At 55.3% G+C, this 24,719-nt stretch overlaps 10 protein-coding genes across 10 annotated transcripts; 2 read left to right on the top strand and 8 right to left on the bottom strand.

Annotated features, from left to right (window-relative positions):
* Window positions 1-623: 623 nt before the first annotated feature.
* N657DRAFT_571939 (uncharacterized protein) lies at window positions 624-1,406 on the top strand (the record flags this gene model as incomplete). Its single annotated transcript, XM_062788847.1, has 4 exons — window positions 624-804; window positions 861-980; window positions 1,044-1,238; window positions 1,306-1,406. 4 exons carry the CDS (start codon window positions 624-626, stop codon window positions 1,404-1,406), a joined length of 597 nt encoding a protein of 198 aa, XP_062648233.1.
* A 1,183-nt stretch (window positions 1,407-2,589) lies between these two features.
* N657DRAFT_571016 (acyl-CoA dehydrogenase NM domain-like protein) lies at window positions 2,590-4,374 on the bottom strand (the record flags this gene model as incomplete). Its single annotated transcript, XM_062788780.1, has 3 exons — window positions 2,590-3,825; window positions 3,906-4,192; window positions 4,260-4,374. The coding sequence occupies 3 exons, from the start codon at window positions 4,372-4,374 to the stop codon at window positions 2,590-2,592; spliced, it is 1,638 nt and encodes a 545-aa protein (XP_062648232.1).
* A 914-nt stretch (window positions 4,375-5,288) lies between these two features.
* Window positions 5,289-7,019, bottom strand: N657DRAFT_644696 (PIN domain-like protein). The gene is made up of 3 exons (XM_062792805.1): window positions 6,840-7,019; window positions 6,165-6,731; window positions 5,289-6,087 (listed from the first exon to the last, which is right to left on the bottom strand). The coding sequence occupies exons 1-3, from the start codon at window positions 6,936-6,938 to the stop codon at window positions 5,566-5,568; spliced, it is 1,188 nt and encodes a 395-aa protein (XP_062648231.1). The 5' UTR covers window positions 6,939-7,019; the 3' UTR covers window positions 5,289-5,565.
* Window positions 7,020-8,325: 1,306 nt separating this feature from the next.
* N657DRAFT_392639 (uncharacterized protein) lies at window positions 8,326-10,444 on the bottom strand. The gene is made up of 2 exons (XM_062787158.1): window positions 10,002-10,444; window positions 8,326-9,933 (listed from the first exon to the last, which is right to left on the bottom strand). Exons 1-2 carry the CDS (start codon window positions 10,187-10,189, stop codon window positions 8,412-8,414), a joined length of 1,710 nt encoding a protein of 569 aa, XP_062648230.1. The 5' UTR covers window positions 10,190-10,444; the 3' UTR covers window positions 8,326-8,411.
* A 2,588-nt stretch (window positions 10,445-13,032) lies between these two features.
* On the bottom strand, window positions 13,033-13,970 carry N657DRAFT_572194 (ubiquitin-conjugating enzyme; the record flags this gene model as incomplete). Its single annotated transcript, XM_062788871.1, has 5 exons — window positions 13,033-13,172; window positions 13,237-13,420; window positions 13,524-13,553; window positions 13,671-13,716; window positions 13,927-13,970. 5 exons carry the CDS (start codon window positions 13,968-13,970, stop codon window positions 13,033-13,035), a joined length of 444 nt encoding a protein of 147 aa, XP_062648229.1.
* Window positions 13,971-14,649: 679 nt separating this feature from the next.
* On the bottom strand, window positions 14,650-16,637 carry N657DRAFT_644689 (acyl-CoA dehydrogenase NM domain-like protein). The gene is made up of 3 exons (XM_062792804.1): window positions 16,096-16,637; window positions 15,002-16,027; window positions 14,650-14,947 (listed from the first exon to the last, which is right to left on the bottom strand). The coding sequence occupies exons 1-3, from the start codon at window positions 16,316-16,318 to the stop codon at window positions 14,901-14,903; spliced, it is 1,296 nt and encodes a 431-aa protein (XP_062648228.1). The 5' UTR covers window positions 16,319-16,637; the 3' UTR covers window positions 14,650-14,900.
* Window positions 16,638-16,669: 32 nt separating this feature from the next.
* Window positions 16,670-17,905, bottom strand: N657DRAFT_644687 (uncharacterized protein). The gene is made up of 2 exons (XM_062792803.1): window positions 17,319-17,905; window positions 16,670-17,224 (listed from the first exon to the last, which is right to left on the bottom strand). Exons 1-2 carry the CDS (start codon window positions 17,567-17,569, stop codon window positions 16,828-16,830), a joined length of 648 nt encoding a protein of 215 aa, XP_062648227.1. The 5' UTR covers window positions 17,570-17,905; the 3' UTR covers window positions 16,670-16,827.
* On the top strand, window positions 17,622-18,821 carry N657DRAFT_392575 (uncharacterized protein). The gene is made up of 4 exons (XM_062787157.1): window positions 17,622-17,832; window positions 18,073-18,109; window positions 18,240-18,526; window positions 18,686-18,821. Exons 1-4 carry the CDS (start codon window positions 17,830-17,832, stop codon window positions 18,803-18,805), a joined length of 447 nt encoding a protein of 148 aa, XP_062648226.1. The 5' UTR covers window positions 17,622-17,829; the 3' UTR covers window positions 18,806-18,821.
* Window positions 18,822-19,644: 823 nt separating this feature from the next.
* N657DRAFT_571907 (SAICAR synthase-like protein) lies at window positions 19,645-22,689 on the bottom strand (the record flags this gene model as incomplete). Its single annotated transcript, XM_062788844.1, has 2 exons — window positions 19,645-20,505; window positions 20,560-22,689. The coding sequence occupies 2 exons, from the start codon at window positions 22,687-22,689 to the stop codon at window positions 19,645-19,647; spliced, it is 2,991 nt and encodes a 996-aa protein (XP_062648225.1).
* A 1,014-nt stretch (window positions 22,690-23,703) lies between these two features.
* On the bottom strand, window positions 23,704-24,699 carry N657DRAFT_391711 (uncharacterized protein). Its single transcript, XM_062787156.1, has 2 exons — window positions 24,333-24,699; window positions 23,704-24,250 (listed from the first exon to the last, which is right to left on the bottom strand). The coding sequence occupies exons 1-2, from the start codon at window positions 24,434-24,436 to the stop codon at window positions 23,827-23,829; spliced, it is 528 nt and encodes a 175-aa protein (XP_062648224.1). The 5' UTR covers window positions 24,437-24,699; the 3' UTR covers window positions 23,704-23,826.
* Between the last annotated feature and the right edge of the window lie 20 nt (window positions 24,700-24,719).

Raw genomic sequence — 24,719 nt, 5'->3', positions numbered from 1 at the left:
ATTCTGCAAGGCACAACAAAAGTCTGAGCGGACTGATGATACAAACCATGGGGCTGATTCAGAGCACGAACCTCGGTGCGAGACGGTATGAGATGGACTCGGATGCGAGATCAGCATGTGGTTGGGAGATGGACATAAGGAGGAATGCGATGCTTTGGTGTGGCGGCGAGGAATCAAACAGATGCCCCGCTACCGTACCTTGTTCCTGATGATACGGAAAGAAATGAATGAAGAGAGCACAGCAGCCTTTGGAAGTCGTCCAGCATGCAAGCGATGGTAGAAGACAGCATCAACCGAAGACCAGGCTGACGAATCCCAAGTCGCCTCCCGACGACAACAGCCTGGGAAGGAGCTGTTGTCAGCTTCAGGCCTCTTGAAGTGAATGAGCTTGGACGGCCCGGTGAGCGTTGAAGCTTGGCTTCGCCAAGCCTTCCCTTGTGTATGTGTGTTTAAGTGCCCCACTGAGTCTTCTCCAACCAATCCCGGCCTTTGAATTGGCTGCTCTCTGGCTCCATTTCCAATCACCCACCGGCCGATTAACCGTCAACTGACATCGACTGGAGTTTTGACCCTCCTGCCTGCAACCAGCTCGCAAACAGCTCTACCCAACAACAGCCGGCAACATGGCGCCGGCCGAGGACGACCACTACCATCCCAAGGATGCCATCCATTCCGGTTTATACAACAGCATGGTTTTTGGCGGCGCCGGTCTTCTCTTCGCCGCCGTGAAGAACTCGCTCGCAAGGAAGAACGTCGGGCCCTGGACCACCTTCACCAAGAACGGCGGCGTCATCGCCACCTTTAGTACGCTCTTCGCGTCTCGGAACTCTCTACGTGCTTTGCTGACCTTGTCCTCTCAGCGCTTGTCGGCGGCGCCTACGAGTTCACCCGCGTTGCCTCTGCGAACCTACGCGAGAAGGAGGATTACTGGAACCACGGCATTGGTGGCTTCGTTGCCGGTGCCGTTATTGGTCTCAGGAGTAAGGTCCTTCCTACAACAATTTCCGGGGTCTGACGAAGCTGACGATCGAAACTCCCTGCAGCCGGACGCATGCCACGCATCCTTGGCTATGGCGCCCTCACCGCCGTGTCCTGCGCAGCATTCGAGTTCACAGGCGGTACTTTGAGGGGATACTGGAACGCTCCCCAAGTGGACGAGTACGAGCGGAAAGAGATGTTGCGCAAGAACAGGAGGAGGCCGATTGAAGAGACGATAGCCGAGATTGGCGAGGGCAGAGGTGCGTACCCTTGTCCCGCAACCCCAATGCTTTCTCTTCTGTCCATAACTCACCTTCTGGCTCCAAGGTATCCGACCGCCGGGATATGAGGAGCGGAGGCGAGAGCGAATCAAGGAGAGGTACGGCATTGACATCAACCCCGTCTGCGCCGACCCCGATGCCGCATGAAGGAACGGCCAAACGTGGCCTGCTGTGGGCTGTGTATATATAGCAGGAGACATACGGGCTGCCTCTCCTTAGAGAATGGCAAGGCTGTACCATCAAGGAAGATGGCTGGGAGAGTTTCTGTTGCATCGTGCGGAATCTTCGTTCGCTTGTGCAAGGTATGTGGCACCTTATTCCGTTCTTCCCTCCTGCAAGTGATGATTTCTCCTTAGAGGCTGTTTATGAACAGCTGTCATGATTATACCAATTCACCTACATTGTTCTATTTCTGATGCTACCAAAACAAATTGCATCTGTTTCTCATTACTGAGGGGTTTCAGGTCCGCTAACATGCGGCAGTGCTTACCCGCGAGTGATTTGTTGTGGAACACGGCTTGTCGACAGTGTTGCGGACATTTCTATCTTTGCTCTCTTTAGCTGCTTCAAACCGGTACGTCTGCAACCCTTTCTAACAACGTTCCCTTCTACCATGATGTATCATCCCAAGAGGCTGTTTATGAACAGCTGTAATGATTCTTACACATCACCTACATTGTTCTACTTCTGAGAGTTACTCTAGCCAGCTGCTTTCCTCGCTCCTTTATCGGCCACCTTCAGATCGCTAACGTTACCTAGCCTTAAGACTCTTCAAGCTATGCATCCCCCATCGTTTTATTTCTACCTTATTTTTTCCGTCGCAACGTCCAGGATCACGAATCAGGAATTCTATAGAGGTGGCTCCGATGACATCCCTATTGACAGCACTCTTGAGATGTTTCGTTACCGGTCGGTACCTTAGCATGATAGGGAAGACCCGTTCATGATCTGAGAGGTTGCCAGTAAGTCGACAACAGGAACCTACTAGAAAGTTACAGAGACAACCCAGCCCAATATCCACCAACGCACGTCAGAAGCGGCAGTGGCCTTTTTCCTGCAGTTCATGAACGTCGGGTTACATGCAACGGGCAACAGACCCGATAAATAAAGTAATTTCAGATTTCCGGTACGCCGCCCAGTCTATTGGCGGTGCTCTTCCTGTCATATCGCTCATAGGAAAAAGGCAAAACGTATCCAACATGACCATCCCGACCAAAACAGAGAAGGAGAATGCAGGTCAAACAGATATATATATAAGTACATTTATTCGGCTCCAACGACCACAGTTACCACCCAAGCCCTTCTACTCCTTTTGCTCCCACTTATCCATTTACAGCTTCATCCCCAGCATCTTATGGACCCTCATGCTCTGGCGTATGCTCAGGTCCAGCATGATCTCCTCGCTGCCGCCGGGGATGGCATAGGCGCGGACGTCGCGGTACAGGCGCTCGACCTTGCCACCCTGGCCACCGCGCGAGTACGACAGGCCGCCAAAAATTTGCGAGGCTTCACGGGCGCAAAACTCAAAGGTCACGGTAGCCTGGGCCTTGAGCGAGGCGATGGGGCCGCCCAGGCGCAGCATGGCCTCGGTCTCGCCCATTTTCTCGCACTGGTAGATGAGGTTCTCGAGCCAGTTGTAGCTGGCCTCGATCTGGCGGGCCATGTGGGCCAGCTTGAGGCGGATGACGGGGTGGTCAATGAGCTTCTTGCCAAATGTCCTGCGCTTGTTGGCGTACTTGACCGACTCCTCGAAGCACACGCGCGAAAAGCGCAGGCACTGGATGATGATGCCGATGCGCTCGTGGTTAAAGTTTGTCATGATGACGCGGAACCCCTGGTTCTCCTTGCCGATCAGGTTCTCGACGGGCACCTTGACATCCTCGAACGTGATGTAGGTCGTGCCGCTCGACCACACGCCCTGGCAGTCCATGCGGCGCGTCGACACGCCGCCAAAGTCGCGCTCGATCAGCAGCAGCGATACGCCGTTCATGCCCGGCCCCCCGGTGCGCACCGCCGTGGTGAAATAGTCGCACCAAATGCCGTTGGTGATCCACTTTTTCTCGCCGTTGACAATGTAGTGCTTGCCGTCCTCACTGAGCTTGGCCTCGCACGTCAGGTTGGCCACGTCGCTGCCGGCGTCCGGCTCCGTGATGGCCAGGCAGATGCGCTTGTCTCCGTTGAGGATGCCGGGCAGGATGCGGTCGACCAGCGACTTCTTGCCGAACTTGACCAGGGGCGGGCATCCAATCCCGAAGCCTCCGATGACGTTCCAGACAAAACCGCCCGAGCCGACGCGGCTGAGCTCGTCCGTGAGCAGCAGTTCGTGGAAGAGATCCCATTTGTCGGCCGGCACCGACTTAATGGGGTTCTGGACGTAGTCCTTCTGGTAGTGTGTGCCAAGCAGGCCGGCCAGATAACCGCGGCGGCCCATCTCCTTGTAGACCTCGGGAGGCACCATCTTCTTCTCGTCCCACTCGGTGACGTGGGGCTCGATCTCCGTCTCGATCCACTCGCGGACCTCGGCTCGGAGAGCGGCATGTGTCTCGTTGAAGTAGGGCGAGTGGTACTGCGAGCGCAGGGAACGTCAGTAACTTGAACAACGCAATACCTTAGGGTACGGTTTTTCCTAGAACGGGAACTACTCACACCTTGATACCAACTCGGGTCCGAGAAAGGAATTTGTTGGCCAAAGGGCTCAAGAGCCTCGGCCTGCTCGGCGGGAGCAGCCGCAGAAGCAGCAGCAGGCTTCGGCTTAGGCGCCTCCTTTTTGGGGGCTGGCGCGGGAGCCGGAGGGGCAGCCGGCTTTGGCTTGGTGTCTAGCGAGCCAATCTGAAGTTGCTTCTGGTACTTCTTGAGGATGCCCTCGTTGTGATATTTCCAGAACTGCTTAGACGCATCCTTGCCGGCGACTCTCTGGAGGATCTTCTTGCCGCCTGCATCACCATACCATTGTTAGGATCTAAGCGAAGTATCGGGGTTGCGCATTGAGCGGGTACGTACCCGGATGGTCCTCTTGAAATTTGGTGAGATCATAGACGTCGCCGTCGACCACGATCCACAATGAGTCTGGCTTGTTGTGCGACGCGACGTCGCTCTGACTGAAGGTCTTGGACATGGCGATCGAACTGGGTGGCTAAGGTAGTACTGCTGCTGCGTGTATACTCGCGGTCACCCAGACTGGACGTTGAAATTAATGATTGTGGGAGGTGGGAAAGAATAAAGAGATGAGATCGGGAGGAGGTTGGTGGCGAGCGGGTGGAAGAGGACGGCGCAATAAAAGACCGGCATTCAAGGGCCTGGATGGGGATCTTCGCGATCACATGTGAACCTGAGACGGCGGAAGTGGGACACTCTGGGGTCCCGGGGAATGGTTCAAATCTGGGGCACATGGCCCCTCCGTTTTAGGCCTCACTGCCCGTTGCGGGTGGTTAAGGTACTCGCTGCACATGTCCGGTGGTAATTGTATTCGTTCGCTGGCTCTCGCTAATGAAGCAGTAGTGTAATCCGTATGTACTCGTACATACGACTTTCCAACCCCGGCGACATCGATTCAGCAATCCACGCCACACAGTCCTGAATCCTGACCCGGCCCCGCGTCCCAGTTTTGGTTCTCTCTGGGAGACATGAGCCGAGCCGAGAAATTGACTGGCATCCCTCGCTGCGCATACTTCTCTCTAAAGCTTTGCTCTTTTTCACTGCCTGGACATCCATATTTCGGTTACTTTAACCAACTCCACACTCTGACTGCCGAGCGCACTGCTGGACGGGAACTTGCATGTGACAGACAGTCGCAACCGCTTGCAAACCCTCTCTGAGCAGCCCAGTCCTCGGCTGATGTCATGGCATTCCCAAACCAATGACAGTGCGTCGGATTACCAGGCCTGACGAGCCGAGGCAAAAGTGGACCTGCCGCCAACAGACGACGGAATTGGCCGTACGGAGGTACAATGACTCGAATAGGGTGTCGATGATCGGTACGTGTAAGAGTTGACACGCTGCCAATGTAGTAAATGCGACAACCATCAAAAACGCAATGGAACTCATGGAGCATTGTGTTGTGTGCAATTATTGTACTGTGAAGCCCGGGGCAGCGATGCCTCACCGGTGACACCTAAGCAACCGGGCTCGAAGCCTCCATCAGCTTGTCGTCCCGACCTGTGAACGCCAGCAACGCCGAGCCAACCCTTTTGCCCGTTTATGAGAAAGCGAAACCTAAGCAAGATGCATCTTGCAAATGCCATCGTAAAAAGGAGGAAGCCCTCTTCCCTCAAAAATATTGACCTTTGAACCACCAGCGTTGTTCCCATTACGCAGTCCCGCGAGGCTTGGCCTTCAGCTTGGCCTTCTCCTTCTTCTCCTCCTTGATCCTCTTCTTCTTGGCTTCGTTCTGCTCCTCTAGCTTGCGCTTATGCGCCGCTTTTTCCTTTTCCGTTTTGGGCAGCACCTTGAAAAACCCCTCGATGCGCGACTGCTGCGAGCTCTTGAGGTTCTTCTCGAGGCGCGCCCCGCCCGCGCGCACCCGGTCCTCCGAGAAGGCCTTCTCGTGCACCAGGAACTGCACGAGCCCCTCGATGTCGGGCTTGTCCCACTTGAAATCGCACAGCGGGTCGTCGGCCGGCCGCACGTCGGGCGAGAAGAAGAGGTCCCGCGCGTCCTCGAACGGCCAGTCCTCGGGCACCGCGTACCGATTCTTGGGGTCGTTCTTCATGAACTCGACCACCTTTTCGAGCGTCCCGTGTTCCCGGATCAGTTTGAGGGCCGTCGAGGGGCCGACCTTGGGGATCGGGTCGAGGTAGTCGCAACCGAGCAGGATGCAGAGGTCGACAAACTGTGAGACGGTAAGGCATAAACGTTGGCAACGCTCCCGTAGCGGTTTATCGGACCAGGGTAAAAAGCGCGACATACCTGTTTCCGCTCCATGTTCAGGCCTTCCAATACCTTGTCGAGATGGATTTCCTGGATCGGTTCCTTGCGCTGCTCGCTAAAGGTAAGATGGCGCAGAAGAATCGGGGTGTTGAAGCAGAGGGTGTCCATGTCCTCGCTGGCGGCAGCGTAGACCTTGCCAGCGCGCGCCAGCACCGCGCACTGCGCCTCGGCCTCGGTGGGCGCGACAATGTAGGGGATGCCCATCAGCTTGAGCAGTCGCTGACACTCGGCATTGTGCTCCTTTGTTACGCGCACCGTCCGGCGAGAGAACTTCTCCACGTCCTCGGCCGTGCCCGTCTCCTTCGCCTCCTCGAGCCCCTCGTTCGCCTCTTGTTTTCGCTGGAACCGCCTTGCCAGCTCGCCCGACTTGAGCTTGGGCGGCGCGCCGTCGAACACGTAGAGCGGTTTGATTCCGTTGTCAACCATGCGAAGGGTGCGGTAGAACATGCCCATCAAATGCGATGTTGTCTCGCCGCTATCGTTCATCAGCTGCTGGCCGTCAGATCGCACGGCGATCAGGAAGCTGTAGATGCTCATCGAACTATCAATCGGTCAGATACAGCAAGGGGTTTGGCACAGCTGATTGAGTCCGTACGCATCCTAGGAACTTGTTAACCAGACTTGAAAAAAAAGATTGCAGGCACTTCTACTTACAATGGCGACCTTACGGCCGAACTGATTTTTGATTTCGCCCTCTTTGACGGCCTCTGGGGCTTCCTCCTTGATGATAGAAAAGAGGTTTTTGATACCCATTGTGACTTCTCTCTCTGCGAGACTTGCGAAGGTTAGGGCCAGACTCTTCGTAGAATTTACTGTGAAATGCGTGCCGGTCGGTCCACGCAGGTTGAGCGGAAATGGGTCGAGAGAACGGTTGGAATCAGCCGCTCCGTGATGTCACGGAATCGGTTATCGCGTCGTACGCCCAGAGTGTGACGCGCCCTGCCGCGAAATAAAAGTGGGACAAATTAAACCCTGGTCTGCTTCGTAGTTCCATTGCATGGGTCACAGCGTAGTTACTATTAGATGGCTCTCGGGCGATGGGGACACACAACACAATTGGTGCTGGAAAGATGGAATGTTTCTACTCCGTATCACAAGTTGAAGCTATAATCATCGAGGATGCGCAGTCTTGAAGCCTTCAGAGAGTACGAATACTTCAGCAGCCGAATTCCTCCGTACAGGCGCCCTTCGTGAAATTAACCTGACGTTGCGCCGATTAGGGATTGGACGGCATTATTTTCTGAGCCGTTCGGCACCTTACGATGAATCATGGTGTTTGGCTCTTGGGGGAGTATGGTCGCAAGGCTGAAACTTATAAGAGATCGACGGAAGTGCACCACCATGGCAGAGTCAGGGCGATTTATTACGGGCGATCTATTCTTATCTATTACCTTAGCCCTGGTGGTGCCCTTCCGTCAATTTCAGAGCTTCAGCCTGCGACCATACTCCCCCAGAGCTTGCGCATGCGATGTGTACGAATTGCCCGGCACTAGACAGAGTAGAACTGACGGCAGACACCGGCAACAACAGCATGGATCTCGAAACGGTCATCATCGTGATGCAACACTCCGCCATGAATGGCAAATGAGCTAAATACGATGTAGCTATTCGAAACAGTTATGTACCATAAACTCTAACTCGGGCAGCTCTCGTTCCAAGATGCCGACCAGTATCTATTAAGCCGTGATGTAATCCAAACATACGACAATACAAGCGCCGACGACTAGAGAACAGTATATGTTTTCAGTGCGAACCGCGTAGCAAGCTGGTTGGTGGTGCCGGTCCAGTGAAGGGATGTCAACCTCCCCTCCTCCCCCGTAAGAGTGCCACGTCTTTAAAGTCCCTCCCTGAAGGCTCGCTAGCCGCGGGTATCATACCTAATTCCAACACTCGGCGCACGAGGTTGGCAGCAGCCTTATCCAACGTAGTCAGCGAGATGCCGAGGATTTGGTCGTCTTCCACCCAGGAATAGGTACTGTTATCTAAAAAGACAGGCAAACGTGCAAGCTTTGTGTTGGCGTCCCGCGCCCCCCCGTTGGTGTAGAGAGCAACCATCGCCTGCACTGCCCGCGCCAGCTGACGAGAAATCGGCGCAATGGAGCGACGGGGAAGCAGAAAAGAGCACTCCACATGGATCAGAAGTTCTCCTTGCCCCAAACAAAGTTGAACCTAAAACTCCCTGTTAGTGCCAGGCAGAAGAAATGCAGCTGCGCTTGAGAAGTTCACTTACCCGGGCTCGCTGTACTTATTGCAGTAAATATGCAATGTGCTGCCCAACCCCTTGGGACCGCAGAAGAACACGCCGGCCTCGGCGGGTGTGTGCAGTTTCCTGATTCCTCTAAAGATCATATCCCAGTTGGGTCGGCCAAAGTTGGTCGGCGACCGGAGGCCCGTAATCGTATCCTTGTCGGCGTTGGCATCGTTGATCATGATATTCGTCGCGTCGTCGACCTTGATCTTGGCCGTCAAATACGTGTGGATTTCGATCCGGTTGTCCACGTCCTGCGCCTCAATAGCCAGGAGCAGAGACCGGAACCACTCAAAGGAGCCAAAGTCTCTGCAGATCCAAAAGAAATACACCTTACTCAGCCGCGTCTTCTTTTGCGGGTAGTTCATGCGGTACCAGATCGACTTGAGGATTGAGGCGAAGGGCGTCACGCCGATGCCGGCGCCGCACAGGATCGCAATCTCGTACTTGAACACGTCCTCGGATGCCGACCCAAACGGCCCGTCAATGTAGACGCGCGGGAGCACCCGCCGCAGCGCCGGATCCACCCCGTCGTTGTCCTGGTTGACGCCCACGACTTTGGACGACTCGCTCTTCTTTTTGTCGAACTCACAACCAAGCGTCTCGGCAACCGCGCGGGTGAAGTCGCCCACCACACGCATGTGAATCGAAATGTAATCCTCTTCGGGCGCGCTGGTCAAGGTAAACGGGTGGTATTGCCACAGCGAGACCGCGGGGCAGCAGAAGAAGATGTACTGCCCGGCTCTCGTCTTGATGTGCTCTTTCTTGATCTGAATCTCGCACACGTTGCTAGGGTGCTGAATGACCTTCGAGATGTACGTCCTGTGCCTCCCGCGGATCTCGCGAGCGATGCGCTCGGCGAGGTAGGCAAAGCCGCCGTACATCCAATACTGCCAGAAGACGCCGATGGCCGAGGCGCCGACCGAGGTGCAAAATGGCGCAAAGTCGGGCTGGATCATGCAGAACGCGCCGTGGATGGACCAGAAGAAGAAGAAGACGATGAACATGTGATGTGTGTACCAGAATCGTTCGTAGTTTGCGCGCCGCGTCTTTTCGACCGAGGTGATGACCATGCCCGTCAGGGCGATGAGCATCACGTACCCGGTCCAGCCCGGCCCCGACGCCAAGTTAGCCAGCAAGAACCCATAAAAGCCAAGGTTGTTTTTCGCCGCGATCTGTGCAAAGTTGTTCCAGTGGGCAATCGTGTGCACCCAGGAGAAGAAGAAAATGGACCATGCGGTGGTGATGTGGAATGTGATGTTTTTGTCGAACTGGATGATGCCGTTGAGTGGTGTCTGCCTAGCCAGCGAGATGAGCGTGCGGCAGACCGGGAAGAGGATCAGGGCGACATCAACGTGGAGGACGAGCGCCGCTGACCGTGCAATCATAAATGTCGGCCCAAATGTCTCACGAGCAGTCTGTAAACTGTCCTTGAGTGTGAAGTGGACGAAGCTGAGCGCGAACACGGCGGCGTGGAGGAACATGAACACAAAGACGAAACTGTGTTGACCGGTCAGCTTCAAACTCAGGGTAGTAACCACGGCAGGCTGAAATCAGCTGAGACCTACATTCGCCGGTAGCCTTCGTTCACCATCCATCGGTCAAACTTCTCCCGTGGAGTCAGCTCTTTTTGCTTCTCCTGCGTCATCTCGCCCGACAGCAACATGCGCGTCAGGGGCGTCCATCTTGATCGCTCCGACTGCTTCATTGACCCTGGGCTACCCCGATAGCCATCGTATCCTCCGTAGCTCGCCATGCCGGGCCTCGGTGTCCTTTTCGCCGCCTCCCAGCGCGCGTATCCCGTTAAGTCCCCTCCAAAACCTCTCTCGAGAGTTTGGTCTCTTATTCCCAATGGCTTCGTCTCAAGCCCCTCTCCAGTGGGCAGGCGATGCCCAGTACCTTCGAAAAGTCCAGCGATTAAACGTCGATGAAGAATCAATCCGTAAAGATCTCGGTATCAGAGCCTGCTGAACCGGCGACGAAGGTCCATGTCACGACAGTCGAGAAGGATATTGGTCGAAGAGGAATATCAAGGAATGGATATGGAGCCTGCATTTGCCACGCGGCAGCGAGGCGGTGATGGTCAGTCAACCAAGCACCTGATGGAATGCCCAGCACCAAAAAGGAAGAGAGTATGGTAAGGGGAGCGTGGGGAGAGCCGGAAGTTTACGAGGGGGCGGACGGGTTCTGTTAAGAGAGACGCCAAGATCAAAGACGCCGAAACAAGTGATAATTCGTGCAGATCATACCTGTCCACAAATGCCCTGTCTTCTTGCAATCGGTTGTTGTTCCGTAGACTCTGCAGACGATGAGAGGGGCGGCGAGGTATCAAGGTCGCCACTGCGCCGGGACCAAGACAGTACAGCAACAGAGAGAAACGAACATATGTGCTAGGGGCGGGAAACGATTGGCAAATGATTCAGAAGGGCACAACGAACTGGCGCTGAGGCCGAAGTGCCACGGGTAAGAGACATGGAAAAAGCTTTCCAGGGGCCATGTGTCACGTCTTGTGTATGAATAAGGAATGGCTAAGGTAGCACAGAAATCCAGAACGTTGAGGAGGGGCAGGGCCCTTGTCTGCAGAAGAAATCCACAACCCATTGAACGACATCCTACTCGTTGAAACGGACTGTCTGCCGAAAATGCGGTCCCCAGTCGCCTTTGGGGTGCAGCGGGAGACTAGGGGTGGTGGATGGGGCCTCTGCGGCAAGGAGCCGTTCTCCGCCACTGCAGCTGACTCAATACAACCTTTTGGACAGGCCAAGCCATTGATGATGAATGATCAGACCAAAGCTCCCGACAAACAGTGCATGGAAGGTGGGTAATGGCGCCATCTTGCAAAAGGAATATCCCAGGTCTGCTTCGTCTCTTCCATGCGTTGTTAGGTGTTGTTCGAAGCGCTGGTGTTTGGATGTGGACGAGCGACACTCAGGGATCAAGGCAGTCTCACCAATAAGGTTGCCAGACCCGACTCCAGATATACTGGGGGACAAGCGATGATTGGCTGATTGGTCATGAAGGAGGTCGACGTTGCGGCTGCTGTTTCGTCCAGGATCTTGAGACACAGGCGGCGATTCAGCTTCAGCGCCAACCCAACGTCACACCTTCTGCGGCGCTATTTCCATGTCAGATTGTCATCCATTCCATTTTCGTGATTCAGCGAAAATGTGTAGAGGAATCCGATTCGACTGCCGAAATGCGCTGCCGAAAGCCTTGCATATTTTCAAGTTGTGGTCGTCGTGTTCTACCAACTCAGGCGCTCTCGGCACTACATCGAGAGAGCATCCGTCAGCAGGCCTCGGACAGTCAATCCAACAGGCTGCTCTAGACAGACTTCGACGTCTTTTTGTGGGCACAGATACCTTACGCTCGAATGGCCAGCCATGACCTGTTCAATCTCGACGAGTGTTGTATGTGACAATAATTTTCAAGTGGCATAACGACATAAACGCTCGCAAACCTTTCACTCGACGAAATCAAGGAAAACTGCACTGCTTATGGTATTCAGTTGCTCGTACATAGCAACATGCCCGCGCGCACTCCCGCGCTTTCCGTCCCCTCCACCTCGTCTCCAAATCGCCAACACCCTCCGCCGACTCCCGTCATCCCTGAGCAGATCGCAGATCTCGTCCACGGCTCTAGGCACAGACCCATAGGGACCTGCTCGGCCATGTCGACCCAGCTGCCTCTCTTTACCTCATCAGAACACGCCGCCAGCCCGGGCATAGTCTACCTTAGCCCATTGCATGGTTCCTTATTATCGGTACGAAGCACCATCTACCCATCGTGGCTTACTCTTCTCCCCTTCCAAAGAGGCGTTGAATGTATTCAGGGCTCGTCGTCCCCTCCTCCATCCAGATAAGGAAGCATCGTCTCCCTTCGTGGTTCAGTTGTCTTTCCTTCCAGCAACGCCCCCCTGCAAGGAATCTCCATTCCTATCCCACATCACCACATCACCAGCAGTCACAACAATCACGAAGAAGGCAAAATCAAGCTACGAAAACCACAAGAATTTGAAGTGTACGCCAGTGCACTAAGCCGCATGCTGTAAGAGAAAACGTGGAGCCTGAAGGACACAGCCACCTGGTCGCTCGTTTTGCTGGTTCCGGCTCCAGCATTGTGTAGTCCACGGCATACAGCGCCTCTGTATCTGCACGGCTCAGGCCACTCCGCGTCAAACGTTTCAAATGGTACCCGCGAAGAACGGGCAAATTGGCTTGGCAAACTGTTTAGGTGCAGTCTGGGAGAGCATGATTTGCTATGGTCCAAATGATGGGGCTAGTCAAAGAAGCATGCAATGACCAAACCCTTCCGATTCCCAGGCTAGGTGGTGCAGTATAGATGATTAAGGCGCCGGCCAGTCATAATGCTCCGCCAACCCTCCAACGGCTCCCAAAATCAGCTCTCCATGGAACCTGGTTCTTGAACGTCCCCCGCCACTTCTCGCAAACATTGAGATTTGCCACCTCTCGCAAGAGGCAGATAGCGGGGCCTCGCGGGAGCTACACCCCAACTGGGCTATGGAAGCCAGATATCGCATCCGGAAACCAATACGATGAACCACTTTCCGTGAAGCCAAGCGCACCCCAAGCTGCCACGCTAGACAGCATACTTCCGAGTCCACTCGCGCGCCGTCTGCTCGTACTTCGCCCGGTCCGTCTTGTACACGTGGGCGATTTCGGGCACCAGCGGGTCGTCGGGGTTCGGGTCCGTCAACATAGAGCAGATGGAGAGCAGAACTGGGGAAAAGATTAGCCGTCGGGATCAAGAATGACACCTAGTGGGGGGGGGGGGATTGCATACCCTTGGATATGGTCAAAGCCGGACTCCATTGGTCACGCAGAATGTCTAAGCAAATGCTGCCATTTGCGTTGATATTGGGGTGGTAGATCCTGGTGTTGAAGTGGACCTTTGGCGGCTTGAACGGGTAGTCCGTAGGGAACTGGATCTGAAGAAAGAAGACACCGCCAGAATACGGGGAATCACTCTGCTCAGTGTTAATTAGCATGGTGCGCTCAGATGATCGAGATCGGAAGGAAGGTGCGGTCGCCTCATCGTGATGCAGAGGCGAGAAGTGCACGAATACTCACAGGACCCATGATCGTCGCCTGCCATTGGAACTGCAAAGAAATCTTCGTTAGCCATGTGAATCACCCAACATTGAGCTGTCAAATGCCGTATGCCGCGATGGCATGGCGACAAGGCGAGCCGCGCTGCAGGGCAACGGAGGAGCTTACGAGATCATCGCCGGACGGCCCCGCAGAGCACGAAGAGGGCGGGTCCCTGCGAAAAAAATGTTAGCTACCGAAACCGCCTGAAAGAAACATCCATATGAAGCCTCTCTCGATCTCGTCCAAAATGGTTGCGAGGCTTTGGGTCGCGGTCGGAAACCCCGCCCAAAGCTCAGCCCCACCGAAGCCGGGCCATGACGGCGATCCGGAAATCGGGAGAGGAGATGGATGAGGAAGCAAGTTGGCTTGGAAGAGGACATACCGGCCGAGGTCGGTGAGCTCCTTGTTAATGCGCTTCAGGGCCATGTCTGTGTGTGTAAAATGTGTGTTTTGACGTCGAGGTGCGGCGTCGAAAGATTGGCGGCGCTGCTGAATATAAGGCCGTCAGCTCTCTGCGTGTGGAAAGGCAAAGAAGCAAGATGAATCGGTCTGCAACAGCCATCTGTGGCGAAGGCAGCCTCCAACAAAAAGACGCGGAAAGAAATATCCGACGACAGTAAATGCTTACCAAGAAACAGCGAGATAGCCTTGGGAATGTTCGTTTGTCAAAGACGCAGTGATGAGTCTGAAGTCGTTAGAGGTGATGTGGGTTGCAAGAAGGAAAGTGAGGGGAGAAGTGGGCGGTCGGCAAAGGCGGTTCAGTCTCCACTCGGGGCGACGGGCTGAGCCAGGCTTTTGATGGTGGGGCTTGGGGCCAGCATTTTCAAGCAGGAAGCGCCCAATCCCCAGCCACCAATCACTGCTGTGGGTTATGTACCTAAGAGAGGCCGTTTGCTCACGCGACGCCACACGCAGCTAACCACGTCAGGTGACAAACGAAGATCCAACCAAAGTCTAAGCGAAACTGTTAGGAAGGGCCTCCGCCAAACAACCTGAAATGGTTCATACTTTGAAAACCTTACGGATAGCGACCTGATCCTCGATCGAAGAATTTTGAGCCTGAGCCAACCACGGCACATTGCTCAACAGGAAATCGCAGGATCGAGTCGTTTGCGAGGTATAGATACGGGATAAATTGATCTAAACCACAGTAGGGTCTGACGAGTAGCTCAAACGAGGGCTTCATGGACATGGTTCCGCACTCCGGCTTGTATGGGCACACAACACAGAGGAAAGCAAAAGAGGAGGAGCAAGCGAAATGGCGCTGCGACATTTCAGGGGATTGACTTGAAGCCTGAGTCAGGTCGACAACCCGATAAGCGCACTATAGCCGTCCCAACACCACCCACCCAATCATTATACGAAGGCTTGGATTCCGGTAATGGCCCTCCCCAGAATGAGGCCTAGTTGACTGTTGTCAAATCAAGACTCCTCTGCTGGAACGGCTCCGAACTTACTATGAATGTCGCTCTGGCCCTCGTAGGTCTGGGTGACATAGAGGTTGGCGACATGGCGCCCGATCATGTACTCGTCGCTGACGGCGTTGCCGCCAAAGATCTCCTGCAGCACGCGTGCGTTGTGGAGCGCTTTGTCGCAGTTCTGGCGCTTGACCATGCTGATCATCTCAGGCGTCGCCTTCCCTTCGTCCTTCAGCCGGCCTACTTGGATGGCGGCAAGCGTCCCATAGGCGGCATCCGTCGCCGCGTCTGCCAGCTTCTTTTGGATGAGCTGATACTTGGCCAGCGGGTTGCCCTTAAACTGCCTGCGCTCGAGGGCGTATGCCCGCGCCCTGGCGATGCAATCCTCGAGCGCGCCCATGACGCCGAGGGCGATGCCGTATCTGGCGCTGTTGAGACAGGTGAAAGGGCCCTTGAGACCCTCGACGTCGGGGAACATGTTCTCCTTCGACACAGGGCAATCCTCGAGGTGGATCATGCCGGTAATTGAGGCTCGCAGGCCCGTCTTGTTCTTGATGGCAGGCGTCTCCAGGGTCCCCGCCGGGCACTGCTTCCTATCGACCAGGAAACCCCGGATCTTGCCTGTCTCCTGCAATTTCGCCCACACCACTAGCACGTCGGCGATGGGCGAGTTGGTGATCCACGTCTTGGACCCCTTGAGCAGATAGTAGCCCTTCTTTTGCGGGTGTTCGCGGGCCACGGTTTCCATAGACCCAGGGTCGCTGCCATGGTTCGGCTCGGTGAGGCCGAAGGCACCGGTGATATTGCCCTTGGCCATCTCCGGGAGATACTTCTCCTTCAGCTCTTTCGACCCAAAGTCGTGGATTGCGCCCATGGCCAGTGATGATTGGACAGACATGCTGCTCCGATAGCCACTGTCGACGCGCTCGACGGCGCGGGTGATCAAGGCCCCGGCGACGGCTGAGACACCAGCGCACCCGTATCCGCGGATGGTGGCGCCAAGGAGGCCCAGGTCACCCATCTCCTGAAGAATCTTGGGATCGTAGTGCTCATCTCGGTATGCCTCTGGCGTCCGAGTGATTAGTCAAGCAAGTCAGTCAAAAGCCAGAAGTCCAAGGGGAAAGAGGCCGTACGAAGCACCCGTGGCAGTAACCGCTCCTGACAATACCGCTCAGCTGTTTCGGATATGGCCAGTTCTTCCTCGGTCAACAGGTTTCTGGACCCGAGCGGGTCTTCCCAGTTGAACCGCGAGACAGGAGAGGCGGATGCGTAGGTCCTGACATTTTGGGGAGGTCTGGCACGCCCATGAACAAGAGCCCGTGTAGGTTGCATTCGTCGTAAAAGAAGCGTTGACATAGTCGTCGGTTATATTGGCCTGATACCTATCTTGATGCTGAGAAAAGACAAAGTAAAATATACTTCAGCATCAAGAGTAAAGAATATGAAATACTCATCAGTTGCGCCTCGGAAACACCATGAAGATCACCATCCTCGGCAGATGGTGTCCGGTCGTGGTTCGTGGAGACATCATTCCCGGTCATAGCCGGGTGTAGGTGATTGTCAGTTGACCGAGAACAATGAGTGTAGGGTTAGGGTTGCTCATTGAACTCCTCGGGCCCATATTTGTCGACGGCCATCTGTTTTCAGTGCAGTGAACAAAACCAGACTCGCCAGAGTGACAATTGGGGTGGTGATAGTGTGTGCAGATGCTGCCAAGGCTTGTCTGGTCAATTGGCGTATAGGGATGTGGGCGTAGTTGACGCAAAATATAAAATCCTAATTCGGCCAAAAAATGCCCATCTGCGCCGATGGCCATGTTTCTCTGACCGGATGGTCTATAAAAGCGGTGCAAATAACCCATCCCGCTACCTCGGAGCCTCGCTATCCATGTTGGCCATTTCGTACTCGCCGGCCCCGTCCCTCCCACGCCCTCGCCCTCGGCCGCGCGAGAACCCTTGCTCCTCATCCCCGTCTATACCACCCTCGCCAGTATCACCGCCATTCTCTCCTCCACTCCCGCCAGCCATAGATGCAGTACCACCTCCTCCAAAGGATATTGGCTGCAGTTGGCGATACCGACATCCCCACGTCCCCATGGCAACCGCAACCGCGCTTGCCAGCGCCATCGAAAACCACCACGCCGTGTGACGCGGCAGCTGCCCCGAGTACAGCGTCACAACAACCAAATGGATGGCGTGCAGGGATAGGGCAAAGTCGAGCACGAGCTTGGAGCGGCCGATGAGAACAACTATCGCGACAGCCCTGGTTCGCCACAACGAAAAGTCAGCAACTAGATTTATCACGAGGCAAAGAAAAGGAAAGAGTAAGGGGTGTTTAACGGGGCTCAGGCACGCACATCAACAAGCCGCCGTCCAAGATCCAGATGAACCCCATCAGCCACCCCTGAGTCGTGTCCCCACGCACGGTGTCCCAGCCAAAGACGAGGTCTAGGCTGAACCTGATCCCCACGACCAGCGCGGTGAAGAGCATCAAAACCAGCGCCGACGCATAGTACAGGCCCTGCAAGGCGGCGATTTGGCTGAGGATCTTGAGCGGGGGGAGTTCGGCGAGGGCGCCCGAGCGCGGCGGCCGCCGCCGGCGCGCCATGGGCACCACTGGTTCTGTATGCTGAAGTAGCCCGAGGAGAAAGAATCGTCGTTATCGCGTTGAAGTGGCCCAGTCGAGGGCGGGTCAAATGCGTCTTCGAGCCAGAATGTCGCAAGATCTGAGGACCAGTGGTCTATTACTAGGGGCTCGGGGAGATAGTCTGTGGTCGTCCGGGTTCGGGTGCCTTTGCTTCTGACGACAGTAACGGAAACGCTAGTCGTTGCGATCTTGGAAAATTGTCTTGCGTCTGATGTGCGTCGATGGTGAGTTGAAGCAGTTTGATATGGCTTGTTGAGTTGTTGAAGTGAGCCTACAGGAGAGTCGTGGACACATGCGCCGTACAAGTAAGTACCTAACCACTTCGGTAATTTACTATCTTGAACGAACCAGGGTCTGATCGCTCGTGACAAGGAACTTACCGCCCCGCTTTCCGTCATTTTCCCAATCCCCATCTTGGACGAGCGGAAGATCCCGAGCTTGAAACATCGAAGCTCACAACCAAGTTCCACGACGACAACGACAATAACCTGCACAACTCCGGTAAACCCAATTGACCTCCAACAAACCCCTACCCTTCTCCGTCTCGTAACTGGCAATACCGCCGACACACACCCCTCCCTCCGTCCCCTACAAGACCAAACTACCCAACCAACCAACCAACCCTCCGAAGCCAGCCGAATTCGAAACATAGAGCCCTCCTTCAGTGAACGAGTGTCAACAATGGGCCTCCTAACGAGCCTCTTCCCCTCTGAAGCCGACAAGCGCGCAACCGAAATTCGCACGGGCGCCGTCGCGCCGTCGCGCGCCGAGCGCCAAAAGTGTTGGGAGGCGCGCGACGCCTATTTCGCCTGCCTCGACGCAAACGCCATCGTCGACGCGCTCAAGGACGAAAAGAAGGCGACGCGAGCGTGCGCGAGCCAGAGTGACCGTTTTGAGAAGGATTGCGCTGCGCAGTGGGTGGGTCTCTCTTCCCTCTCTCTCTGCCTTTTTTCTTTCTTTCTTTCTTGTTGTCCCCTCCCCTCTCTCTTCACCTCTACCCACCCCTTTGCCCTTCTCTTTCTTCCTGTTACCTTCACTTGGTTGGGTTGCTGACAGCATCTGGGACAACGGGGGCAGGTCACATATTTCAAGAAGTGGCGGGTACAGGATATCCAAAAGAAGGCGAGGTTGAAGGAGCTCGAGGCGCAGGGGGCGAATAAGATGGATGTGCAGGCGGATTTCACCGAGAGGAGGTGATCACAGTGATAGCGCGGCAAATTGTAAAATATCAGAGACATGTATCATATATATACCCATTTACAGACTTCTCTAGGTGTCGGCTTAAAACGATTCTCGACCGTAGGATTGCGAACTGCTTTCGCATGCGGAATAATCCATGGCAGAAAGCTCGCTTCCCCTTAGCCTTGGCCGAATAGCTATGTAGCAGAACCATTACAGCACCAGCTCCACCAATGCTCGAAGGAGGAACAGGCGCATATAGTGTAGTGTGGAAGAGTAGAAGGACGATTCCAACTCTCGCCTTTCTCCGTACATCACAAGAGTCCATTGCTTTCCATATCATACATTGGGTCTATCATCTAACGAGCAATAGTACGACTGTAGCAACAAACCCGGCCGGCTATGAGTGATTATGACAAACACAGGAAACCCTGGATCCAAACGACATGAACTAAGAAGCGTATGAAAATGTATTGATAGAAGAGAAACTAAGACAACCGAGAAAGGAGACAAAAGAGCTCTGCTTGCTTAGTGTTGTATGCTGTTTTGATGCGTTTGTGGTATCATGTTCGCAACGAGACAAATGACAAGATGAAAAACCCACCCAGGCTCGTACAGTCAAGTTCGTACCGTTACCCTCCCCTTCCCTCTTCCATATCCGTTCCGGTCCCCGGAACCCATCGCCCTATCGACCCGACACTGCGGAGCTTGCGCAAGGCTCGACTTGACGTGACTCTGTGCAAAAACTTGTTCCGAACAAGCTCCCACTCCATCCGATCGGATTTATCTTTCAACAAGTTGTCCTCTTGCGGTACCGCGTCCGGCGCTTGCTCGACCATCGGTATAGCGCTGTCGCACTACGATACGCCATGTGGATAGGCCGGGGCAGCGCTCGGAAGCGGAGGAAGGGCTTTATCCAGGCTGTCGCGGCTGACCTGCGATCGGATATTCAATGACTTCTGGGACCCCGTGAGGCTCTTGAGGCCGCTGTTGGTGCTGCTCCCGTTGGCACCGACTCCGTACCCGCTGTCGGCGCTTTCCGACTTGCCCTGACCAGGGTACCCGCGGCCCGTTTTCGGCGGAGTGGGCGGCGGACGTGACGTGCTGCCGCTGCCGCTGCCGCTGCGAGCGCCTAGGAGTGGGTTGCCGAACCCCGGTTCCTTTTCGTCGCCGTCCTTGGCAGGCGTCAACGGTCTGGCATCGCTTTCCACGGTTAGGCTGCTCAGGTGGCTGTTTCGAATGCGGTCCCCGGTTGATGTGCCCTCGGCGGCTTCTTCCAGAACCGGGAGCACGGTTGTCTCTCTGCGCTCCATTGCCGCGCCATTCGGACCGTGACCGGCCTTGCCGACTACGAGGGTGCTGCTCGGAGGAGGAGAGGTGATGGTGTTTCTTAATATTCGTTCTGGAGCTTTCTCCTCTGGCCCAGCTGTTTCCGCATTCCTTGTCTGCTGTTCGGCTGGCCTTTGTCCCGATGGCGAAGTGGACGGGGGCAACGGAGCCTGGTAGTTAGGAGCGGGTGGGACGGCGGCAGCCGCCTCAGCCATAAGCGCAGCGTCTCGTTCATGAGCAGCTCGGGCAGCCTCTTCCTGGGACTTGGTAACGTTCGTGATGAAGTTGATAAACCTCTCCCCGTATTCCTGCGGCGGCAGGGCCGAGATCTGACTGCGATCACTCGAGAGGCCTTTCCAGAAGTGCTCTATCTTCTTGATGATACCGTACTGCTCATACTGTCAGATTTGCACAATTCCATCGCGGTGGGAGGGTGACCATACGTGGGTAAGGCAGTCAATCACTCCCAAGTAGTAGATCTCTTCTCCTGGGGCGTTGTCTTCGTGCGTCGCCCGGAAACCGCCGTCGTCTTGGTAGAAGATGAACCCCGGCCGGTTCTGTCCCTCCTCGAGTTCGTCCGGCATCCTGCTGCTCGTCTCACCCATCGGAACGGGCTTCTCCGACTGTATCATCTGACGAAGCTCCCTCGCCTTGCGTTGATTTTCCAGCTTGGACGGGGTCCGCATCAGGACCGAGTTCGGGTCGAAGTCGTCCGCGGTGTTGTTACCGCCGGGATTGAAGACGCGCAGGGTCTTATCCCTCAGGTTCTCCTCGTTGCCCCGTTGAAGATCGTGTATGCCTATGAGCAAAGAGTAATCCATAATCTGCAATCTTTGCAATAGCCGCACATCCTTATGTAGCTGCGCAAGGAAGAGCTGCTTTTTTTGGATGCCCAGCTCGAGATGCCTCTTCCGTCGCAGCCAGTTGAGATCCTTCAATGTCGCCCTCGGATTCTTCTCCAGGTCTTCTTCCCTGTAGTCCCGGCCAACTGTCGAGCCCTTTAAATCAAAGGTCTGGTGAATATCCCTGTGCGGAGGGAAGAGATTGTTCATGACGACGAAGTGGATCTTCCTACCATACGGCATCTTGACCCGATGAAGGCCGTAGAACTGAGAAAGGAGCGTGTTGGGGTTGTCCTTGACGTGCTGGTAGTAATCCTTCAAGATCCTGCGGAGAAACTTATGCTCGGCGTGGTGGATGGTTTTGATGATGTACTTGTAGTCCCGGGAGAAGTAGAAGAAACTGCCGCTCTTGCCAGGCGACCCTAACTCTGACAAGATGTACTTGCCGGTCAGCGACATGAGGTAGTCAGCAGGGTCGAGGCGGAAGAGGGCGCGCAGGTGGCGGAACACCCAAGGGGCGTAGTCCTTAAACTTGAAGTCGTACTTGGCCGACGGCACCAACTCGTTTCCGGCGATGTCAAAGGTGGATTTCTGTTTGACGTCAAAGTCGGCGTCGGTCAGGGGCCGGTCGAGCTTCGCGTTGGTCCTCGAAACAGAGACGCGGATGCCCGTCAGCATGTTATAGGCCGTCACCCAGTTCGCATGCGTCTCGTCCACCTTGGTCCCGACCAGCACCCTGTCGTCATCCTCGATCTCCCTTTTCCTCCTCTTGCTGGCCCGCTTTTGCCTGTACGCCTCTGCCCACCGCATGGCATCCTCATCTGGAATGACTTCATCGCGCGGCCCTTCCGAGTGGAGCGACCGTGTGTTCCTCCTCGCCAAGTTCAGCGATGCCCTGCGACCCCCAACAGGGGCGATGGTCGGTGAGAACCTGCCACTTGAATAGGCGGTATCGTTTCCGTCTCGTGAGCCCCGTGCGGAGGTGACTTTGGGAACTTCCAGGGTATGGCGATGCTTGATCCCGGGGACTGGCTGGGTTTGCAACGGGCCGGACGAGGTAGGTTGGTCATAGACTGGAGGCGACGAGAATCGATGGGGTGCCTTTTGGGTTCTATGACTCGGGGCGGGGCTGGAAGTCTGGGCCCCAAGTGCGGGGGCGCTGGCAACAGCGAGAGCCGGGGACGATGATCCGTTCTCGACAGTACGAATGTCTCCTTTGCTGACAGGGTGGATATATACCTCAACCCCAGAGTGCGATGACGAGGGAAGTTCAGTCCCAGAGCTGACGCGCGGAACCCCATCACTCGTTTTCGAGCTCTGCGAGTCGTGTTCTTTCTCTACGGGCGCTGGGCTCGGTACTGTCCGATCCACCAGTGTCGTCGAGTTATTGAAGGGCAGCGGTTTTCGGCCCCGGGACTCGACAGTTCCCAGTCCATTCAGTCCGCCGCCAGTGCTTCCATGATGTGGTGAAATCATGCTCCGCGGGAAAGAGAACGTTTTGGTCGTACGCTGGTCAGGTTCTATAGACGTCTCCGAGGTTGTCGATGAGCCGGACGAATTTGCCAAGCTCCCGTCGAAGCTCTCATTTGATGTGTGCGAGTGCGGCTGCCGTGCAATGGTTCCATTGACTTTTGATTGGGATATACCGTACTCGGCGGCCTGGTCGAGGTGCACAACGCCCGAGGACTGCGAATCAATCGCCGTGCTTGTCTCCGGCACAAAGGAGGGCATCTCCGGGGCCCTGATGAGGGATGTTGTGTGTAACCGGCAATTGCGGCTCGACAAGGCACGGTTCGGGATCAGGCGCGGTCGGCGGCGGCGAGCATGCTCTCTCGAGGGATTGGCTGCCCTTGCAGCTTCGTAGCTGCCGAGAAACTCGGTTTGGGATGAATCTATATGGTGGTTTGTTTGTCTCCGGGGCGGCGCTCGGCGACTCGGCTTGATTCTCGAAGAGGTCGTCTTTCTCGGGAGTTGGAGTGGGGATGCGTCGGGTGTGCTCTGGGGAAGGATCCGTTATTCGCTCAACTGCTATCTTCAATCGCCATCAAAATCCGAAGGTGCGCGCCAGCGAACAATCACAATTGTCCAATGCGGCTGGCGTCTCTTTGGGGTGTTTGAGTCTGTCCGAAGAGAGTGGAAGTGAAGAAGAGGGACTGCTCCAGTGGCTGAGCGTGGTGGTCGGAACAGGGAGCCGGGGCCGGGGGTAGGTAAAGCAACAAGCGACGCGAGAGGACTCAGATGAGAAGATGGAAATTGTGTGGAGCGCTCTGGCCAATGGAAGCCGCTGATGAGAACAAGGAACGGCGCGGCCCAGGCCATTTTCAGGCCCAACAAAGCAATCCAACTCACATGGCAACAGTGGAAGATCTTGCAGGGTGACGACGTCAGGTTAAGCAGCGAAGGCAACAGATAGCGAAATATGATGAGAAAGGAGAACTCTACAAATCCTACCTAGGCCAGAGCAACATGGCCTCTTTTCTCTTTTTTCTTTCGTCCTTCTCCAGGGCTCGTATTTTGTTTTTTTCTTTCTTTTGCGATCATACTTATATACAGAATTGCAGCTCCCCGATTGTGCTTGCTCGTATTACTGTACCAATTGCAGGACAGATAGGGAGGTACTAAGTAAGGTAGCCATCGAATTGCTCCGTGCTCCTTGCCTGTCGGTTGCCCAGCGCAGGGGCTGATACCACTGACAGTTCAGGTTGGCCTGAACTTGAGTACTTACCTAACGATGATCACCAAGTCTGTTGGCGTCTGTAGGCTCCGAACTCCGACCCCTCCCAAAAGTGTTACTTACCTACTCCATTCTTTGCACAAAACCTTGGTGCAGCTGTGTAAGCCCCCTTTATCGTGCCTCGCTGTCATGGCCTAATTCACCTTTACCCAGGGCCCGGCAGCCGTGGCTTTGTTCAGCTGCGGGAGACTCATTTCAGCCACCCCTGTCCGCTGTACCTGGGGCTCGGCGCCCCATAGCCCCACAAAGACTCGGAAGCCCGGCAACGAATACGGAGGCGTTGAGAGCATTTGCATTGTACAATACTTTCCTACACAGTATTGCACGTAATGCAGCGCGAGAAATGCCCACAAACAACGCAGCAGCCTGGGCCCGGGTTGGCAAACTTCTTGAGCAGCGACAGGATAGTGGTGATGAGTGCGTACAAGGCGGCGGCGGCGAGGAGGCCTTCTAGCCAGCGGAAGAAAGCACCGACACCGCGGCGGGCCTTGATAGATTCGACGTTGGAGGAAAGGGACTGTCAGCCGGGGATGTAGAAGGCCGTGTCTCGCAGACGGCCTGGGCGAAGCGGGTCAGGAATCGAAGGGTTTTCTCGGTATGACGGGTCGACAGGGCCATCGGGACGCTCTTGGAATCTCACCATTGTGTGATGTGGACGTACTTCGGGTGAGGCGATACCTTAGGGAAGCAGGATGTTGTGAAGATCTCGTCTGACAAACAGAACACAATTGCAATTGTTACCATCAGGTAGCTTGCGTTATAACCGAAAGTGAAGTGCTACCTTATGTTTGTCATGATGCCCAAAATCGTGGCACGTAACATTTCGGGGGCCGGGCATCGAGTGTTGTCACCACTTGTAAGAGCCAGTGCCGTGTCCCAGGGAGACGCAGGGTGCAGCCAGCACAACCGCCTGAGACGGTAGAACTGTTCCTTTCGAATGGAGAACTCTAGACAAGTCGATGGCATGTGGGGATCCGCCCGGGCAAGTGAGTGGGAGAATGACCCCGCATACCAGGTAATGTCCAGA

This window comes from Parathielavia appendiculata (assembly GCF_033297405.1).
Source record: "Parathielavia appendiculata strain CBS 731.68 unplaced genomic scaffold N657scaffold_5, whole genome shotgun sequence".
In the NCBI taxonomy this organism is placed as follows: domain Eukaryota; kingdom Fungi; phylum Ascomycota; class Sordariomycetes; order Sordariales; family Chaetomiaceae; genus Parathielavia; species Parathielavia appendiculata.
Note: the sequence above shows the minus strand (reverse complement) of the source record. Positions and strands in the feature narration are given on the sequence as shown.

Excerpts from the sequence above, each read along its gene's own strand:
- N657DRAFT_392575 (XM_062787157.1), top strand. Across the intron at positions 18,110-18,239 it reads CAATAACCTGCACAACTCCG|CCAGCCGAATTCGAAACATA; the intron begins GTAAACCCAATT and ends AACCCTCCGAAG. Across the intron at positions 18,527-18,685 it reads AGGATTGCGCTGCGCAGTGG|GTCACATATTTCAAGAAGTG; the intron begins GTGGGTCTCTCT and ends CAACGGGGGCAG.
- N657DRAFT_644689 (XM_062792804.1), bottom strand. The coding sequence starts at position 16,318 with ATGTCAACGCTTCTTTTACGACGAATGCAACCTACACGGGCTCTTGTT. Across the intron at positions 16,028-16,095 it reads GTTACTGCCACGGGTGCTTC|AGGCATACCGAGATGAGCAC; the intron begins GTACGGCCTCTT and ends CTCGGACGCCAG. Across the intron at positions 14,948-15,001 it reads GGGCCAGAGCGACATTCATA|GCCTCATTCTGGGGAGGGCC; the intron begins GTAAGTTCGGAG and ends ACAGTCAACTAG.
- N657DRAFT_644687 (XM_062792803.1), bottom strand. The coding sequence starts at position 17,569 with ATGGCGCGCCGGCGGCGGCCGCCGCGCTCGGGCGCCCTCGCCGAACTC. Across the intron at positions 17,225-17,318 it reads TTGGACGGCGGCTTGTTGAT|GGCTGTCGCGATAGTTGTTC; the intron begins GTGCGTGCCTGA and ends GTGGCGAACCAG.
- N657DRAFT_644696 (XM_062792805.1), bottom strand. The coding sequence starts at position 6,938 with ATGGGTATCAAAAACCTCTTTTCTATCATCAAGGAGGAAGCCCCAGAG. Across the intron at positions 6,732-6,839 it reads TCGGCCGTAAGGTCGCCATT|GATAGTTCGATGAGCATCTA; the intron begins GTAAGTAGAAGT and ends ATCTGACCGATT. Across the intron at positions 6,088-6,164 it reads TGAACATGGAGCGGAAACAG|TTTGTCGACCTCTGCATCCT; the intron begins GTATGTCGCGCT and ends ACCGTCTCACAG.
- N657DRAFT_391711 (XM_062787156.1), bottom strand. The coding sequence starts at position 24,436 with ATGGTAACAATTGCAATTGTGTTCTGTTTGTCAGACGAGATCTTCACA. Across the intron at positions 24,251-24,332 it reads TACGTCCACATCACACAATG|GCCGTCTGCGAGACACGGCC; the intron begins GTGAGATTCCAA and ends CGCTTCGCCCAG.
- N657DRAFT_392639 (XM_062787158.1), bottom strand. The coding sequence starts at position 10,189 with ATGGCGAGCTACGGAGGATACGATGGCTATCGGGGTAGCCCAGGGTCA. Across the intron at positions 9,934-10,001 it reads AACGAAGGCTACCGGCGAAT|TTTCGTCTTTGTGTTCATGT; the intron begins GTAGGTCTCAGC and ends CGGTCAACACAG.